This window comes from Panthera pardus, unplaced genomic scaffold (assembly GCF_024362965.1).
Source record: "Panthera pardus isolate Hobbes unplaced genomic scaffold, ASM2436296v1 HiC_scaffold_8, whole genome shotgun sequence".
In the NCBI taxonomy this organism is placed as follows: domain Eukaryota; kingdom Metazoa; phylum Chordata; class Mammalia; order Carnivora; family Felidae; genus Panthera; species Panthera pardus.
The window spans coordinates 114,876,383-114,895,301 of record NW_026527013.1 but is presented as its reverse complement, the minus strand read 5'-3'; the positions used below and the strand labels follow the sequence as shown (position 1 = coordinate 114,895,301).

Below are 18,919 nucleotides of genomic sequence, written 5' to 3'. Positions count from 1 at the left end.
TTTCAGATTCTGTGTCTCCCTCTCTCTCTCTGACCCTCCCCCATTCATGCTCTGTCTCTCTCTGTCTCAAAAATAAATAAACGTTAAAAAAAAAAAAATTAAAAAAAAAAAAAAAAAAAAGCAAGTTGCAGGGGGCGCCTGGGTGACTCAGTCAGTTAAGCGTCTGACTTCAGCTCAGGTCATTATCTCATGGTTCATGAGTTTGAGCCCCGCATCAGGCTCTGTGCTGACAGCTCAGAGCCTGGAGCCTGCTTCAGATTCTGTATCTCCCTCGCTCTCTGCCCCTCCCCCACTCTCACTGTCTCTCTCTCTCCCTCAAGAATAAACATTAAAAAAATATATTAAAAGCAAGTTGCAGAAGAATACATACAGTATACCATTCATGTAGCATTTAGGAACAGGCAAAACAATACTAAATGTTGCTTATATATATGGTAAAGAACTGCATGCTGATCAAACACCATATTCAGGGCTATTGTTTCCTCCTAGGTAGAAGAATGTGAGCTGTCACTGGGGAGGAACACATTGGATGCTTCATCTGTACTGACTTCTCAGGGTGCTAGGTAAGTTCATGAATATTTTCATTATTAGTTTTTATACCTTTCTGTACAGCTTAAATATGCATACTAAATTTTAAAACAACACTTATAGCAATATTTGCCCAAATCCTCAAACTCTCAGAAAAAAAAAAAAAAAAAACAAACTGATGGGTGCTTATTAAAGTTTAGAATTTAGGAAAACGAAAGTACTGTCTTAATTATAGACACCCACTCTATTCATATCCATCTAGTACCACACACACACAGCCAACCAGTCAGAACCCAGATCCACACCACTAGGACTAAAGGTATTTCCAGAAAGGAAAATACAAGGCTGCCATTTATCATTATTAGTTAACTGCACACTGTCATGAAAAGGCTATTGAAAGTAGTCAATGTAACAAAATAAAAGGTATAAATAGTAGAGGGGAGAATCTAAAATTATCATTACTTGCAGATAAAAGATTAAATCCCTAGAAAAAGCAAGAGAAATCAACTGAACAAGTTTTAAAAAGAAATGAGTAATGACAAATGCAAATACAATTCACAACAGCAACAACAAAAATATCTTAAAAAAGATTTTAAGAAGTGTAGAAGTTTATAAAAAGAAAATTATAAATTCTCCAGGACATATAATTTCAATGAGGTACAACAATAATTAAAAGGTACCAGAATGAAATGGAAGAAAAACTGATTTTTGTGTGTATACAGATAAGGAGAAATTTAGTTCATGATGTTCAAATCAGTGGGAAAAGATAAATTATTTAATAATGATATTGGGCCATCTTGCCAGACATTTAAAGAGGAAAAAAAGCTAGACTCTTATGTATTCAAATAAATTTCAGTTGGATACAAAGTTTCAACATTTTTTTTAAAAAGGAGAAAATAAGAAATCCGTTAAGTGCACAAGACAAGAATTTATGAAATTAAAAAATTACCTTGGAATAAGGAAGACATTTCCAACTACATCCCTAACACTAGATTCAGAGTCAATAATACAAAAACACTGATTCAGATTTAACGATAATACGAACTTGAGACTGAATGTGCCAGTTTTAAGACCTTTTTCTCTTCTTCTCTTGAAAGCCATCCCAAACAACAATGAAGCAAGAAACAAACTCTACCTTTGATAATACTAGAAGATCTATATAACCCTGAAACTCAGTAAGTGAAGACATATAGCAGATAGAATGTTAACCTGAAATGGTTGTGGGGGCACCTGGGTGGCTCAGTTGGTTGAGTGTTTGACTTCAGCTCAGGTCATGATCTCACAGCTTATGAGTTCAAGCCCCCATCGGGCTCTGTACTGACAGCTCAGAGCCTGGAGCCTGCTTTAGATTCTGTGTCTCCCTCTCTGCCCCTCCCCCACTCGTGCTCTGTCTTTCTCAAAAATAAAACATTAAAAAAAAAGAAAAAGAAAAAGAGATGGTTGTGGAAGGAGACACCAATGAGAAGCAAGCAAATTATCTTGCAGAAGCCTGGAAAGATTCATAATGGCAGATAGGAAGTACCCCCAGAAAGTGGGGTGGGGATGAAAACAAGAGAGCTTTAAAATTCTGAATAAACAACACTTTAATTGTCAGGTTTCCTTCCCCTACTGCACAGTCCAGTAACCTGCCATGCCTTCTCCAAGTAGGATATATGATGACTGGTCTTTGGAGAATCACACAGAGAAGGGTATGAGCCTGATGACAAGGGTTAAGTGAAAGTCTACATATCAAAATATTCCCCACCCAGCTCCCAAATGCCTGTATCCAACTATCCGAGAAAATATTTATAGATACTAACATTGGAGGGGTCCTCAATTAAAAACAAAATGTGTGTTGGGGCACCTGGGTGGCTCAGTCGGTTAAGCACCCGACTCTTGATTTCGGCTCAGGTCACCATCTCAGTTTGTGAATTCAAGCCCCACATCGGGCACTGTGCTGATGGTGTGGAGCCTGCTTGGGATTCTGTCTCCCTCTCTCTCTGTCCCTCCCCTGCTTGCTATCTCTCTCAAAAATAAACAAAAAAACGTGTGTTTACACTGACTACCCTACAGTTCAGGCCAAGAACCAAGAGCCCACTCACATATACAGTGCTATTGGCTTTATTAATAACTTAGTCTTATAAATATGACTCACAGATAACACATTAAGAAAAGCTTCCAACAACAAAAACAGAAAAACAAAATTCAAAGGTAATACAGAAAATGCAGACAAGATAAACATGAAAGGCACTATAATGCTACTTCAGAATAAGGTGTTACAACCATGAAATAAGGAATTAGAGAATAAGTAAAAACTCACAGAAATTACAAATAATAGCTGAAATAAAAGTGATGATAGAAAAATTAAGGCTGTCTCCTGGAAGATAGATCAGAGAAACAGAGACAAGAGTTGTATTGAAGAATCATAATACCAGTAACAGAGAAATGAGAAATTTGTGATTGAAAAGACAATGTCCAACATGATTACTAAAAAAACAAAAAACAAAAACACAAAGTTACATTATTGTGAACCTCCAAAACATCAGGGATATTACAAAAAAATTACAAAGAGGAATAAAAAATAAAAGGATCAGACTGGCATCAGATTTCTGAAAAACACTGGCAGCTAGTTAATGGAGCAATGCCTTCGAAATTCTAACTTGAATTTTCTAAAATGATTTTCAACATAATTCTATATACCCAGTTTAACTATCCTTCAACATTTTATGGTAAAATAAATACAGGAGATTCATCAAGTCTCCTAATATTTACTGATGACATACTCTTTCTCAGGAACCTGTTATGGGATACATTCCATTCAACAGGGAGAATTAAAAAAGGGGAAGACCTGAGGTCTGGGAAGGCAGTGGATCTAACAAAGGAGAGGAGTGAAAGGACATCCCAGGATGGCAGAGAAGGGAAGTTCCAGGACAAGAAGAGTGTCTCAGGGTTAGAGTGCAAATAGTCCACACTGGAATACGTAGAAGGCTCTATGAAGGATGTTTACAAGAAATAAAAGCAACAGATTGTTTAATTGTACAATTTTATTAAGTAGCATTTTACAGAGGGGTTGGGACTTAGCCTGCAAGCCAAGAAAAACTAAGTAAATGACAAAATATGGCAGTTGTTGGCTGGTCAAAAAGGAAAAAAAAAAGTGATCACAGTATATTATGTGGCTGAGTAAAATAAAAAGGAAACACTAGGCACAAAGTACATGAAAGCTATTATACACAAAAGGAGACAAGGCATAAGTAATTTTTACCTTCTATCATACACATTCCTATAAAATGAGGGCTGGGGCTAAGTCTCCTCCAGGTAGACAGCTAAGAACCCCAGTGGATTATTAATCTAAAAAAGGTAAGTCTTGGGGCACCTGGGTGGCTAGGTCAGTTAAGTGTCTGACTCTTGGTTTCAGCACAGTGTGTGGGTTCGAGCTCCGCATTGGACTCTGTGCTCTCAGCTCAGAACCTGCTTGGACATTCTCAATCCCTCCCTCTCTCTCTCAATAAACAAACAAACAAACTTAAAAAAAAAAAAAAAAAGAATTAAAGAGCTAAGTCTTGAATGGAGTCTGATCCATTCTAAAGGGTTTTAAGCCCATGAGAAACTGCCTACAGGATCAGGTTATAAATGGGTATTAAGGCAACTTACTTATCACCATCTTAAGGCATTCAGGATTGTCTTGAATAAGTGGTTCAGCTTGTACTGTTTTACTTAAGAAATTCTTTGATATAAGAGGAAACCTGACTTTAGCAAGGATATCGACCATAAATGGCTGGCGATTAGGTTCATCATATTTCAGCCATCTGACAGCAGCATCATAAACCTAAGGGGGGAAAAACAGCACAGTAAAGTTCTTACAAGGCAGCAACATTTCCAATTACCTATGTTTACTCTCACACTGAAGGTCAGGGGAGGATCTCATAAAGACGCAACCACTTATTCCCAATATTTTATCAGACATTTTCTTTCATTCCCCAACACTTGCCTGTGCTTCAGAACAGCTTACACACTGCTCTAATGATTCTTGTCGGTAATATATTTTTTAGAATTACTACTATATAATGTAATGACAGGGAGGATATTGAACTTATTTTTTGAAACAAAATATAACCTTTTTTCAGAAGGAGCTGTGATGTACATTTCTACTGAAATAAATCTACTGGTCAATGATAGTGTCAATATATGTTTACTTGGTATCACGGAAATACTTTAATTTCCTAAGAGGATGTCCATCCCGAGAGAAATGAAGTTCATCTATGATTTTATTTCAATATGATATTCCTGAATTGTGAACTGATAGACTTATCTACATTCCAGAAACTTTATAAGAATTCTATGTTTAAAAAATACATTACAGATTATATAAGAATTTTTTTCAAAATAATACTGTAGTATTTACCTGTCCAAGTTCATCAACACAACCTGATTTATGAATCACTAGTTTTTTATTGTTACTGTTAGTTTTATACTGGTTCCATGCCCACCATGCAGCTTGAGCTCATAGCCATGAGATCAAGAGTCACATGTTCTAATGACTGAGCCAGTCAGATGTCCCCACAAATCACTAGTTCAGACACACTGAAAACACACCTGCCACATTTGAGTTACTTAAATTAGTTACTTTTGGATTGGTGTTAATATGGCCTAAGTTCTGACCTCCATATGAATTAATTTTTAATGGGAATTGGTCTATTTTTTTTAAAAAAAAAACTCTTAATTTTGGAGAAGTTTTAGATTTACAGAAAAACTACAAAGATAGCACACAAAGTTCTGATATACCCTGCACTCAGCTGTTAAAATGTTACATTAGTATGATACTCTTATCACAGCTAATGATCCATTATTAACTAAAGTCCGTATTTCCAAAAAAACTTCTTTAGTTTTTTATCTAATTTTTTTCTCTGTCCCATAATCCCATAAAGGAGAGCACATCACATTTACTCATTATGTCACCTAGGGTCTTATGGACTATAACAGTTTTGCTGACTTTCCTTGTTTCCGATGACTTTGACAGTTGTGAGTTCTGGTAAGGTATTTTGTAAAATGTCTCTCAATTTGGGTTTGTCTGAGGTTTTTCTCATGATTAGACTAGGAGCACTGTGTTTTGGGAGGAAGACTAGGGAGGTGCCATGCATATCAACGTGACTTATCACTGACGGTATTATCCTATAAATAGTGCTCATCAGGCTTGATATAATAATAATCTGTAGATAATGTTTGCCAGGTTTCTTCAGACTAGTTACATTTTTAATTCCCTTTCCATAATGCATATAAGTCAGTTAATTTTAGTCATGGGTCACAGAACTAAGATTTTTGTTTGTTTGTTTTTCCCTAGTCAGGTCTTCCAGGTCCAACCTGTCAACTTGTAGACTAATATAATACGCTGGGCCATGAAGAAGACTGGACAAAAATGGCCCAGTGCTAATCTTTTATCTCAAGAACAAAAGTAACTCAAAGCATATGATCCTACAGTACCTCTATTAGTTTGCTACTGCTGATTTAACAAATTAAATAAAATACAGAGAAGGATGTGGGACTGAAAACAGGGAATAATTGAATGACAGCATTTCTAAGTGTTAGTCCACCCAGCTCCCAAATGCCTGCACCCAGCTTACACCTCCGGCAGTTTAATCTGACAGTTATGGAGGTTGAATCCAAAATAGGTCACAATGGGTCAAAATCCATGTGTCAGCGGGGATGCCTGAAGGCTCTAGAGGAGAAAGCATCTCCTTGCCTTTTTCAGAATCTAGCAGCCTCCTCCTGCATTCCTTGGCTTGCGGCCTCTTCTTCCATCTTCAAAGCCAGCAATATCCAGCCAAGTCTTTCTCACACTGCATCACACTGACACTGACTCTTCTGCCTCCCTCTTCCACACTTAAGGACGCTTGAGATTACACTGGGCCCACCTGGATAATCTCTCCATCTCAAAGATCTTTAACCACATCTGCAAAGTCCTACCGCCATGTAAGGTAACATATTCACAACAGGTTCTGACAATTAGGATGTGGATCTCCTTGGGGGGAAGCACTGTTCTTCCTACCATGGTACCCAATAGCTTTATTTCTACCAAATGGTCTCTCTCTCAAAGAGCAAGCCTTACAAGCACGCAAGACTTACTTTTCCTATGAAAAAGACTTTGGAATACTCTGTTTAATGTAAAGAACACATTCTCTCCTACTATGATTCTTTTCCTTGTCATGTATCCAAATGTGAAACATAAGAAATCAGAAAAGATATTTTACTAAGAAAAAAGTGAGAAGACAATTTAGTCACCTGGTCCTCTGCTCTCACAGTCAGAGTGTCCTGGTTGAGGAGATGTGTAACTCGCTTCACATCAAGTTGCAGAAATTCATCAGTTTTATAAACTTCAGTAAAATGCTGATGAATAAAGTCATCTGCAGTTGCTTTCAATTCAGGACAGTCCAGACACTCTGCTAGCACACTTATACCTAAACATAAAAGAAAATAAATGAATAGAAAATAACTTTAAAAATCCCCAAACATACATTGAAAACAAAAAAATGAGGCTGAGTGAATTTAACAAATCTGGATCCTTCTCTGTTCTACTGGTTTATTCCTATGCCTATGCTATGCTGAATTAAGTATGGCCAATATTGATACTTTGTAGGAGAAGCCCCTTCAATGTTTTCTCAAATTTTTGTTGGCTGCTGTTAAACATTTTTCTCTTGTAAATAAATTTAAAAATAAGCTTATAACATTCTACTGTAAAAAATCCTGGTATAATTTTACTTAGGACTGCAGTGCATTTCTGGATTACTGTGGAGACTGTTCCGCAACACAAGAGGAGCTCCTCTTAGGAACGTGACATGTATCTCCATTTACTCAGATTTTTTATGATTTTCAATATAATTAACACAGATTTCTTTATATAAACCCTCATACATTTCCCATTCAGCCTTTTCCTAGCTATTCTATATTTTTGTTTGAGAGGGAGTGTCTCCCCAATTGGCTATTAATGTTCTGTTTCAGGAATCTGTAAAGTACTGTCCATGAGCTAAATCCAGCCCACAACCAGCTGGTCAGCAGCTAAAAACATTTTTCATGGTTTTAAAGGGTCATAAAAAAAAGAAAAGTGGGGCAGAGGGAGAGGGAAAAGAAGTGACAAGGACCACGTGTGACATGTGCATGGCATACAAAGTCTAAAATATTTAACTATCTGGCCCTTTACAGAAAAAGTTGGCCAATCCCCCTTCTAAATAAATCCACTGATTATTGTGTGTGATTTTGTTGCAGGCCCCCCTTCAAAGTCAGAGGTTGAATATTTTTCAGTTATTTTTGATTTTCTGTTTAAACTCATGTTGCCTTAAGATAATGAGTTTTGATACTTTCACATTTATATCACAGAGGTTCTCATAACTGATGCCTGGTAATGAACTTGTCAGATTAACTGCTATTATCTAATACCAACCAAGGCCATGGCATGCTAGATGCTCATGGTGAGCAGTCTGCTATAGCTTGTATCTATGCTCCCAACAGAGAGAGGGTATCTTCACCAAGAACCAATATTTGTTTATTAACTAATTTCTGACAGTTGAATTTTCTGTATTTATGCAACCCAATTAAATATCATGCTTTTCAATAATATATGAATGTGAAAAGAAAGTTGTTTCTATGAAAACTAATCTTCAGATTTCAGACAAACTTGAGAAAAGCTCAGATTAGGCATATGACCAAGACAACTGGTGAGATATGAAAAAACACTGCAAAATTCTAAGGGGATTCTATACTCAGACTAAGTTCTCAATTCATTTCAAGGAAACTAAAAAAAAAAAAAAAATTATATATATTATTGGTGTGATTTATTTAAGACATGACATGGATCAATACTGACAGACTAGGTTTGGGCCTCACAGTCAAAGACTGGAAGATTGGTATACTTACATACTACGTTAAACACCTTTACAGCAGAGCCTCTCTTATTTGACCACTCATTGTTTTAATGACATTTTAAATTAGACAACCAACTAATGTTCTGATTATGCCTGATAAGGAAGCTTTTACTGTTACCTTATTTTGTCTTCACTGATTGCATTAATGGACACCTCCAGCAAAAGTTGAATAGTAGCATCTTTCCATGTAAAGAATATTTGCTATTGGCTTCAGACACAGGTTAATTAGATATTCTATTTCTAGTGCAAGAGTTTTTTTTTTTTTTAAATCAGGAATGGGTAATGGAAATATAAAAGTGCCTTCAGTATCTGTTGCTATGATTATATTTTTTTCCTATAGCTTGGTAGTATATTAAATTATGTTAGATTCTTAAGCATTCAATCATTCTGACATTTCTGAAGTCAATCCTACTGGGTCACAAAGTATTATTGTTTTAATTAACAAACTTTAATTTCCACAGCAGTTGTAGGTTCACAACAAAATTTAGTAGAAACCAGAGTTCCCATATACTTCTGTTTTATACATAAATAATCTCTTCCATTGTCAACATCTCACACCAGGGTGGTAAAGTATTACAATATATTTTTTTTTTTTTGGTAAAGTATTATTTTTAAAAATATATTCATTGGATTCAATTTGCTATTTTTAAGGAATTTAAATTATTGTTAAAAATTTTTTTTTTAAATGTTTATTTTGGAGAGAGAGAGAGAGAGAGACAGAGTGCGAGTGGGGGAAGGGCAAAGAGAAAGGGAGACAGAATCCGAAGCAGGCTCCGTCCACAAGCTGTCAGCACAGAGCCCGATGCAGGGCTTGAACTCATGAATCGTGAGATCATTACCTGGGCCTAAATCAGATGCTTACCCGACTGAGCCACCCACAGGCCCCATAAATCATTGTTCCTAAGTGAAACTAAAATCACATGTGTGCGTGTGTGTTATCTGTCCAATCCTGGCATCTCAATAATCCTACCCTTGTAGAATGAGCTGTAAAGTTTTCTATCCATGTCCACTGGATTTAAGTAATACAGAATTAATCTATTGCTTGAAAGCTTGGTAGAATTAACACATAAAACCATCAAACCTGGAGCATTCATTGGGAACAAATCTTTACCTTTTCAACATTTCTATTTCTGGGTTTTCAACTTTTAAAGACAATTTTGACTATTTCTCTTTTGTGTTCATATCTTGTTGTTTCTTTGACCTTTTCTAATTCTTGTTGTTTGTTCTATGATCTTTCCTTCTTGATTAGACTTGTTTACTATTTTATACCATTTTTTGAAATAATTAGCTTTTGTTTCCCTGGCCAAGTCTACAGTCTATTAGTGTTCTTTTTCCATTTTATTAATTTTGCTTTGAAAGAGATTTTCTTCTACTTTCATTAGGTGTTTAAAGTTTTTTCCTATCTCTTTGAGTAGAATACTCAGTCAAGGAAAGATAAAAATAAATGCATTTATTTGGAAAATATTTTAAGACTACAAATTCTCTTCTAAGAAATACTTTGATCACTGGGGTGTCTGGGTGGCTCAGTCGGTTAAGCATCTGACTTCACCTCAGGTCACGATCTCATGGTTTGTGGGTTTGAGCCCCTCATCGGGCTCTCTGCTGTCAGTGCAGAGCCTCCTTTGGATCCTCAGTATCCCTCTCCCTTTCTGCCCCTCCTGCATATTCACTCTCTCTCAAAAATAAACATTAAAAAAAAATTTTTTTTTTTTTTAAAAGGAATACTTTGGTCACATTCTAAAGGTTTGGGTTGTTTTTTTTCTGTACATATTGTCATATATTTCTATTTGGCCTGTAAGTTCATTAACACCTCTTTAAAAATATTTTTCTAAATTTCTCAATTAAATATCTAGTGTTCAGAATGGAGTGGGAGGAAACAGCTTTCCTTTTGAGGTTAGTTCACAGCTTTATTGCACTGTAATCAGTGGATGTAGACTGTCTCTCTTCTCTTTTAGGTGCTCCAGATTTTCTGTGGCTGCTGATCAGTATTTGTAAACACTCCAGGGGTGTCTGAAAACTGTATGTGTTCTCTGTTACTGAGTAAAACACTCTGTGATATCTACCTAAACAAGTTTGTGTTGTTCAAATTCAGACTTTTACTAAGCTTGATTTGAGATTTCTATGCAATTTTGTGTATTTAATTTTGTATTTTAAGTAAACTTCACGCCACACTTGGGGCTTGAACTCACAGCCCCAAGATCAAGAGTTGCATGCTTCACCAACTGAGCTGAGCCAGCCAATTCTGAGTTACTCAAAAGCTTTCAACAAATTCCTTTTCTGTTTAAACTAGCAAAGTCAGTTTATTTCGCTTGCAATTAAGGAAGCTGATGCAGCATATCCCTATCTTGAGATCTTTACCATACTTTGCTGTAGTTGTTCCCCCAATGCTTTTCTCAGAAGGCTCCAGGTGGATTATACATTGTGTCTTTGCAATATCTCAAATGAACAATGTTTTTAAATGTAATTCTTTTTTTCTCTATGATTTGCATATCTAATGCTGTGGTCTTCTAACTTCCTGTTGCAGATAAAAAATTAATGTCATTCAGATTCTCCTTTTCTAAGTAAACTTTTATGTTAATTATCTGTTGATGCAGGAAAAACAACACCAAAACTTAGTGGCTCAAAATAACGATGCACTTCTATGGGTCAAGTGGGTGGTTCTTTTGACCTGGGCTGGTTTAATCTCTGCAGCCAGCTGGTTGCTTAGTGGGGACTGTATAGTCTAGATTGGCCTCATTCACATACTTGGTAATAGGCAAGCTGGTTGGTGAAGGGAACATCAGCTAGTATAACTCATCTGTGTCCCAAATGGTCTCTAATTTTCTTTTCATGATGGCAGAAGAGTCCCCAGCAGCAAAGCAGGGCAAGCCCCAAAGCCCATTTAAGCTTTTGCTCATGTCACATTTGCAAATGTCCCATGGGCTAAAGCAAGCCACATGGCCAAGCTTAGATTACAAGGGGAAAAAGACTCCACTTCTTGATGGAAGAGCTACAGTCACATATATAAGGGGTATACATACAAGGATGAAAAGAATTTGTGACCAATTTCTGGTAACCTATCATACATACCCTTTCTAAAAACTTATAAATTCTTTTTATTATACTTTAAAAAATTAAGATACAATACATGCAACATAAAACTTACCATTAGTGATTTAGTGCATTCACCATGTTGTGTCACCATCACCACTATCTAGTGCCAGAACATTTTTATCACGTCAAATGGTTTTCTTGGGGCACCCGGGGCGCTCAGTTGGTTAAGCGTCCAACTTTTGGCTCAGGTCATGATCTCATGGTTGGTGAGACTGAGCCCCAATCAGGCTCTGCACTGACAGCACAGAGCCTGCTTGGGTTCTCTCTCTGCTCCTCCCCCACTCATGCTCACTCTCTTTCTCAAAATAAACATACATTAAAAAAAATAAAAAGTTCTCTCTTGATTTTGGAGGTGAAAAAATATCACTAGGATATGTTTAGGAGAGGAAAATCTCACTCCATCAGGTCTGGTACTTGGTATAAGTGTGAAAGTTCAAGTTTTTTAAGTCTCAAATAAGTTTTCTTTTACGATTTCTTTGATATCACTTTTCCTCCACTTGTTCCTTGTGAAATCCCTACTTCACATCAGTGTCCCATATCTTCCTTTCAGGTCTTTTTGTTTTTCACTAATGATTTCCATTTCTTTGCATTTTTGTGTTGTTATCATAAGGCAGTTTTCTGTTTTATTTTCTTTAGGTTGATTTTTAGGAATATCCATTCTGTTTTTCAATTCAATTGAATTTTATGGAAAATCATGGCTTTCCTTTCTATTTAAGGTCTCCTCCATTTCTTAAATGAAAATTTCTACTGGAGCCATTCATTTTGGCTGTTTAACTTGATTTCTGTCCTCGAACTAGCAGGTTTCCTTTAACCTGGTATGATATCTTTGCCCACTTCCATCAGATACTATGGGTGCCTTTAGAATTCATGGAAATCAGCTTGTTGGGATCTCTGGGGCAGCAGAGAACAAAGGAGTTCTCTAATCAGTTCACAGGGAGAGCCACCCCCGGGCTAAAAAGAATGCAGGCTGCAGCAGTTCCCTTGGGTAGTGAGAGTAGCTGCACTTGGCTCAACTGGATGGGCCACTATCTTTACCCCGGCTTAGAGAATCAGGCTCCCTTCTAGGCTGCTACACCATCCTTCCTCTCTTGAAAACAATGATCCAGAAGGCATCCAGAAGTAACACTCCCAAGTGGTCTCCTCAGAAGCCCAAAGCCTAAAATGAGATTAGCACAAACTTGCTCCAGGTTCCACCATATCCACTCCCTACTCTGGCTGTTTTTCTTTCTAGTTGAATCACCTGGTTGGAAGTTTAGAGTGCTAGGGAGTTAAGGAGAAGTACTTAAGCCATCATCTTCCAAAAACTCCTTTGAATTCTTTTTATAATAAATTTTGTGAGACTACATATTTATATAAGGGGAAATAAGTAAAATCTCAGAATATAAATTTTATTGATGAATGGAGCCCCAAACTATGGCCCAGAGAAATAGAGGGACTCATTCCAGAGTGTCTCTGCTGCACAGATGAGATTAGAGACTGGCCTTTTATTTCCTAATATATGGGTCTTTTCGTTTGTGACCTACAACCACCTTTAAAATAAATTCCACCAGTATATTCACCTGCATAGCTATTACCTGTCCTGTTCCATTTGGTCCATTTCCTTTCTTGGATACCAGCCACAAACTCATTCCCATCCCCTTTGCCTGCCTTTTATCCCTCCCTAAAATTTATTCTGCTTCTTATCTACCTGCCTACAAAGATCTTTTGCTCTGCATTCACAGTAGGGGTGTGTGACAGATGGGAGTAATGAACTGTCTAGTTCATTACTAGAGGGAAGCCTAGAAAAATGGGGGAAAGAGAAGGCTTGCAAACTTCTCATGTATCTCCAGGAGCCCTTTGCCCAGCTGTTGGCTTGTCAGCACCCCTCATCTTCTCTCATATGTCAAAAATCTTTGCATTGGTTGTCCTTGATTCAGCTTTCCTCTCCTCCCTGCCTTCCTAGGACTCCTACCCTCATTCTTTTCCCCTCTGAATCACAGCAAGGGTAAGAAAATATAACTACAAAGACCTGGATGTTCATTTATGTGCCACTAAAGATTATTTCACAGTGGAAAGCATACCATATCACACCTTGGAAAACTCTGATCAACTATTTCTGCTTTTCCTGACATGAAATATAAAATACTTTATTAATGGCTTTAAAATAGAGTGCTGGAGCACCTGGATGGCTCAGTCGGTTAAGCGTCTGTCTGGCTCTTGGTTTCAGTGCAGGTCATGATCTCATGGTTCGTGAGTTTGAGCCCGCATCAGGCTCTGCGCTGACAGCATAGAGACTGCTTGGGATTTCTCTCTGCCCCTCTCCTGCTTGCAACTGACCTCTCTCTCAAAAATAAATAAAGACTTAAAAAAATAAAATAGAGTGCTATAGCAGTCTCTTACTTAGTATCTTAATTTATAGTCTAGGATTTTTAAGTGTTCTAGTATACAATAACATATTTAATAATGTGGAGAGGCAACATGGGACAGTAGTTAAGAACAAGAGGACTTGAATTCCAACTCCAGCTCCTCCACATACTAGCTTTAAGACCTCAGGTAATATACACAACCTGTTTTCTCATCTATGACAGACCAATCTAAGTACTGCAACAAAGGTAAACATTCATGTTTATGACATTACCACACCACCACCAGACGCAATCCTTACTTTTTGTTCTAGATACACAAAAACTCATTATAAAAGCTATTTTATATTTTGGAAATTTTAATGGGCTTGTTCCTGCCCGGGTTAATAGGCATCTTCCTAAATGTCTCTTAAAATGTATTTTAAGTGTATTTTCTAGTGGACAATGTCTTTAAAATTAAATGAGGACACTTAGAATGACACTTTTTTTTTCCTTTATTAAAATGCACATTAAAGTTTGTTTTGGTTTTTATTTTAAATAGGAATATGACTTCTTACCAAGACAATTTGAAGCATCAACTTGTTCTTTCAAAAAATCAACACACATTTTCTTCACAGGTTCAATCTGGTACTGGTTTGCTGCATCTAACAAAGACTGAACGTTGTTGCTATTCACAGAAATTCTGCAAAGAAGTTAAAGTGAATTTAATTTCCTATAATTTTTTATTACTTAAATAATGCTTTGTAAAATGTATCCTACTAGCTCCTGAAATTAAACAAAAAATTAAACTTTTTGGTCCTTGCTTGCATGAGTATGGCATAAGCTCCTCAAACTTCCCCATCCTTATGGTTTTTCCTGTTGAAGAATTTGGAGCACATCAATTTGTCAAGATAATGCTCTGCCCTAGTAGATCCCAACCTTACTCCTCCACAACAGAAATGATCCTTCTTAACTTACCTAGCAGTATAAGCAAATTCCACAAGTTGTTCAATAATGTCAGGTTCAGCATCTTTGAGTTCAACTTCAAAGGACTTTGATTCAAGCATGTTAGCTAAAATGAAAAGAAGAAATATAAATGACATGACTACTATCACCAGGTTAACTGAGGACCAGATCATTCCAGGCCATGTTAAATGTGGAGAAGAATAACAGGACAGAGAGCTCTCTGTTAATAAAGATCCCAGGAAGCCCAACATTCCTATAACAAATGCAAATTAATTCTCCACACTTAATGTGTCTTAAAATAAGGTAAGAAATTAGTGGATTAGTGTACTTCTTTAAAAAAACAAAAAGGGCCAAGTAAACAGAGATACATAAAACTAGATTTAGTATTTCCCCAACTCCTAAAATGACTTAGTGGCACTCTTCTAAATTGCTGTGAGCAAAACTACATCTGATATAACTGGAGCCAATCTATGAGAACAATGACAATTGTTCAACTAGAAACTGCATCTCCATCAATAAAGCCCCTTGGGCCTCTAGTGCTAGTGAAAGGACATTTTTCTTTTGATCAAACATCATCATAACCCCTTTCCAATCTCTTCAATGTTTTATGGCCTTAATATCTTAAGGGCTTTAGAAAGATATTTTCTTCTTTTAAAAAATTTTTTAAGTTTATTTTGAGAGAGAGAGAGAGAGAGAGAGAATATCCCAAGCAGACTTTGCACCATCAGTACAGAGCCCCAAGTGGGGCTTGAACTCATGAAACCTAGATATCATGACCTGAGCCGAAACTGAGTTGGACACTTAACTGCCTGAGCCACCCAGGTACTGGAAAGATATTTTAATTTAGACTCTAAGTCATTCTCATGGAAAAAATAACATGTTTTATTACTTTAAGATACTTACTTGTGAACATTAAGTTGAAAAAATGACTGGCTGCTGCGAGAACAACTCGATGAGCAGGTATCTTTCTTTCCTGGACCATAAGGATCACATCACACAACGTTTTCTAGTCAAGAGAAAAATAAATGAAATTAAAAGGGGCTCATTGGGCCTGGCTTAGCACACATATAAAACTGGTGCTTGCCAAAGGTTTTAGCTCTATTTTCTGTCCAAATCCAGTCTTTTTTCAGCACAGAATCTGTTTATAAGACCTATTTAGGAAGACCTTAGAGAGGTGCTATCATGATTTGCTGTATCAAAATGTGCTATTGACTTTCCCAGTAGTAAAAACAGAAAAAAAGAAAAGATCTTTACAATCAGAAAAGAAGTATTCTACTAATCTGTTAGGGAAACCATTTTTTTTTTTTTTTTTTTCTGACACAAATTCTTAAGGGTTTTCTCATGGTAAAATTTTAAGGGGACACTAAATGACATAGGAGCAATGTCCTTGATGGTTTCTCAAACAGAACAATCTGGGCTTTTTAAATTATCTATTTGTTTTGAGATGCAGTGTGCATGCTGTATTTCCCAAGAAAGTAACCTTCACAGAAACAACTCAGAATACACAGAGTGGACGAAGCAAATCACCATTCAGCACTCTTTCCTTAAGTAACACTTTTCTCAAATGCATTTCTGACAAGCTGGATACCAACCACTTTTATATTGTGATCTCTAACCAAGGCAAAAATGGTATCACTCTAGATTGCTGAAAGAAGCCAGAGTCAGATTACATACTTATGATGCTGAGGAAATGAAATATTAAAGAAAAAATTTAAGGTTTATTGGAACCCTTAAACATGAATTTCAAGGAAAAAAACATCTTTTTTGTCAAACAAAATTTCAATTTCTTAATGAAGTTACATATGTAACCTCCAGGTTAGTCTCAGAGAAAATTTGATGCTTGCGATATATTAGGCACTCTCTTAGGCACTGGGAATATGAGGAAAATAATGTTATCAGAGTAAAAGAAAATCTATCACATATCTAAATGTCGGGTTAGTAGCTCAGAGGATGTGGCCTTTTGTAAATTTTAAATATTTACTAAAACTATTAATACAGTTTCTGATATTCTCATTACCAAATGAGATGGTAATGCTTAGAACAAGAAAAGAAATGGGCTTTATTTATATTTTATAGTTGGGTAAGAGAGAAACAAAATTTCACTTTTACAGCTATGTAAAGATTTTTTAAATAAGGCCTGTGGTCTACTGCTTAGAAATTATATGCAGATTATTTATAGTTAAAGCCACTGTTATCCCAATAGTGTCTTGAAGTTTAAAATTTTTATTTCCTTTGGTCAGCTTTCAGGTGATTTTGCCACATACCACACCAAAAATACCAGGTAGCAAAACCAAGCCAAATATTTGGTTACCACCAAAAGAAACTGATCTAGTTGCTCAAAAGCAAGAAAAATAAAGGTGGAAGGAAAAGAAGGAAAGGTGGGAGAGAAAAAGAACACTGAGAACAGCAAATTAGATAAGGGAGGGGTCTATGGCTGCTGACAGGAAGTTCCAGAAGATGTAGAACTGTATGGAAACGGAGCCAAAAACCTTTTCAAAATATACACTCAGCAACAGGGAGTTCTAGTGGCATGAATTTACAGGCACTGAAGAAAGTTAAAGAAATCAGATCTCTGCAAAGCAATTCAGTCTTCTCTAAGATTAATCTCCAGCTGGATATTAATGTTGTAGAAGGAAAGGGAGGAACTTTTTGTATCCAAATTGTGCATCTGACTGTACTACAGTAGATTAATAGGTTTTAACAAGAGATAGGACTGACTTAAAGAGAGAGGCTCCTATTGGCAAGAGTGTAACCACAGAAAACCGGAAGACAGAGACTTGCATTACGTTAGACAGTATGAAAGATAACAAGTCCTATCTATATGAACTGAGGACAAACTTACACAGAACTACCTTTTGAACAATACATGTTCACTGGACAAAACAAAACAAAAAAAATCTTGTAATTTTTTTGTTTATACTCCCCCATACTTGTTACATCTTTGTATTTATTATTTTCAGCTTTTGAATTTTTAGCCTCTCATAAATTGATAGATTTAGGTGATTTAATTAAAAATTCTCACCATCTAAGATTACTTTCTTTTTTAAAGTTTTATTTATTTTGAGATAGAGCACATGCACAAGTGGGGGAGGGGCAGAAACAGAAGAGAGAATCCCAAGCAGGCTCTGCACTGTCAGCACAAGCCCAATGAGGGGCGAGAACTAATGAACTGTGACATCATGACCTGAGCTGAAGTTACTTAACTGAGCCACTCAGCACCCCCACCCCCATCTGAGATTACTTTAAGTCAGATTTAGTTTAATCTTCATATTTATTACTGATAACTTATGTTTCATCTTACATATGCCATGTTCTTTTACATTACTTATTATGCTTCCTTGCTTTTTTCTTTTCTTTTCTTTTTCTTCTTGATAGAGAAGCAGAGAGAGAGAGAGAGAAAATCTTAAGCAGGCTCTCCGCTCAGTGTGGAGCCTGATGTGGGACTCAATCCCATGACCCTGGGATCATGACATGAACCTGAAATCAAGAGCTGGATATTCAACCGACTAAGCCACCCAGGCGCCCCATCTTCTTTTTTTCTTTAAATACCAGTTGCTATTTTGGTCACATTTTCTTTGCACCTTTTTCTTCTTTTAGAGACTTAGAGATCTGTCAAATAGTTGCTGAGTGAATTCAGAAGTGTTACTAGTCAAATATTGTTCTAGGAATGCAAGGAGGGTTCAAGAACAATAATTCTTTAATGTAATTCAGCATATATACAGGTTAAAAGAGAAAAACCTCATGTAGAAAAACTTGAACTTTTAAAACTCTATTAAAAATAGATGGCAAAATTAAACATTCATTTCCTTTCATACTCTTTAATAAAGAAAATGATGCATCTGTATAACGAAGATCATTCGAATCAAGAGGAAACACCTGGGTGGCTCATTCGGTTAAGTGTCTGACTTTGGCTCAGGTCATGATGTTACAGTTTGTGGGTTTGAGCCTTCAGTCAGACTCTGTGCTGACAGCTCGGAGCTTGGTTCAGATTCTGGGTCTCCCTCTCTCTCTGCCCCTCCCCTGCTCACACTCTCTCTTAGAAATAAATAATGAACACTAAAAAATAAATTAAAAAAAAAACAAGAAAGAGCAAACATCACGTTTAATGTCGACACAGAA

At 36.5% G+C, this 18,919-nt stretch overlaps 1 protein-coding gene and 1 long non-coding RNA gene across 7 annotated transcripts in view; one reads left to right on the top strand and one right to left on the bottom strand.

The window, feature by feature from the left end:
- The window catches only part of LOC109263826 (uncharacterized), a 40,926-nt gene extending 39,183 nt beyond the window's left edge, over positions 1–1,743 (top strand). Inside the window, exons 2-3 of the long non-coding RNA XR_002078411.2 lie at positions 490–563; positions 1,626–1,743. This is a non-coding gene — a long non-coding RNA (uncharacterized LOC109263826). The remainder of the gene's footprint in view (positions 1–489; positions 564–1,625) is intronic.
- Positions 1–18,919, bottom strand: part of KLHL7 (kelch like family member 7) — a 69,276-nt gene that overhangs the window by 32,590 nt on the left and 17,767 nt on the right. For all 6 annotated transcript variants that reach the window (XM_019443593.2, XM_019443588.2, XM_019443592.2 and 3 more), the window contains 5 exons: positions 15,704–15,806; positions 14,813–14,906; positions 14,413–14,537; positions 6,784–6,959; positions 4,159–4,333 (listed from right to left, as the gene is read on the bottom strand). In XM_019443593.2, coding sequence (XP_019299138.1) covers positions 4,159–4,333; positions 6,784–6,959; positions 14,413–14,537; positions 14,813–14,906; positions 15,704–15,782 — 649 coding nt within the window. In that variant the 5' untranslated portion in view covers positions 15,783–15,806. The remainder of the gene's footprint in view (positions 1–4,158; positions 4,334–6,783; positions 6,960–14,412; positions 14,538–14,812; positions 14,907–15,703; positions 15,807–18,919) is intronic.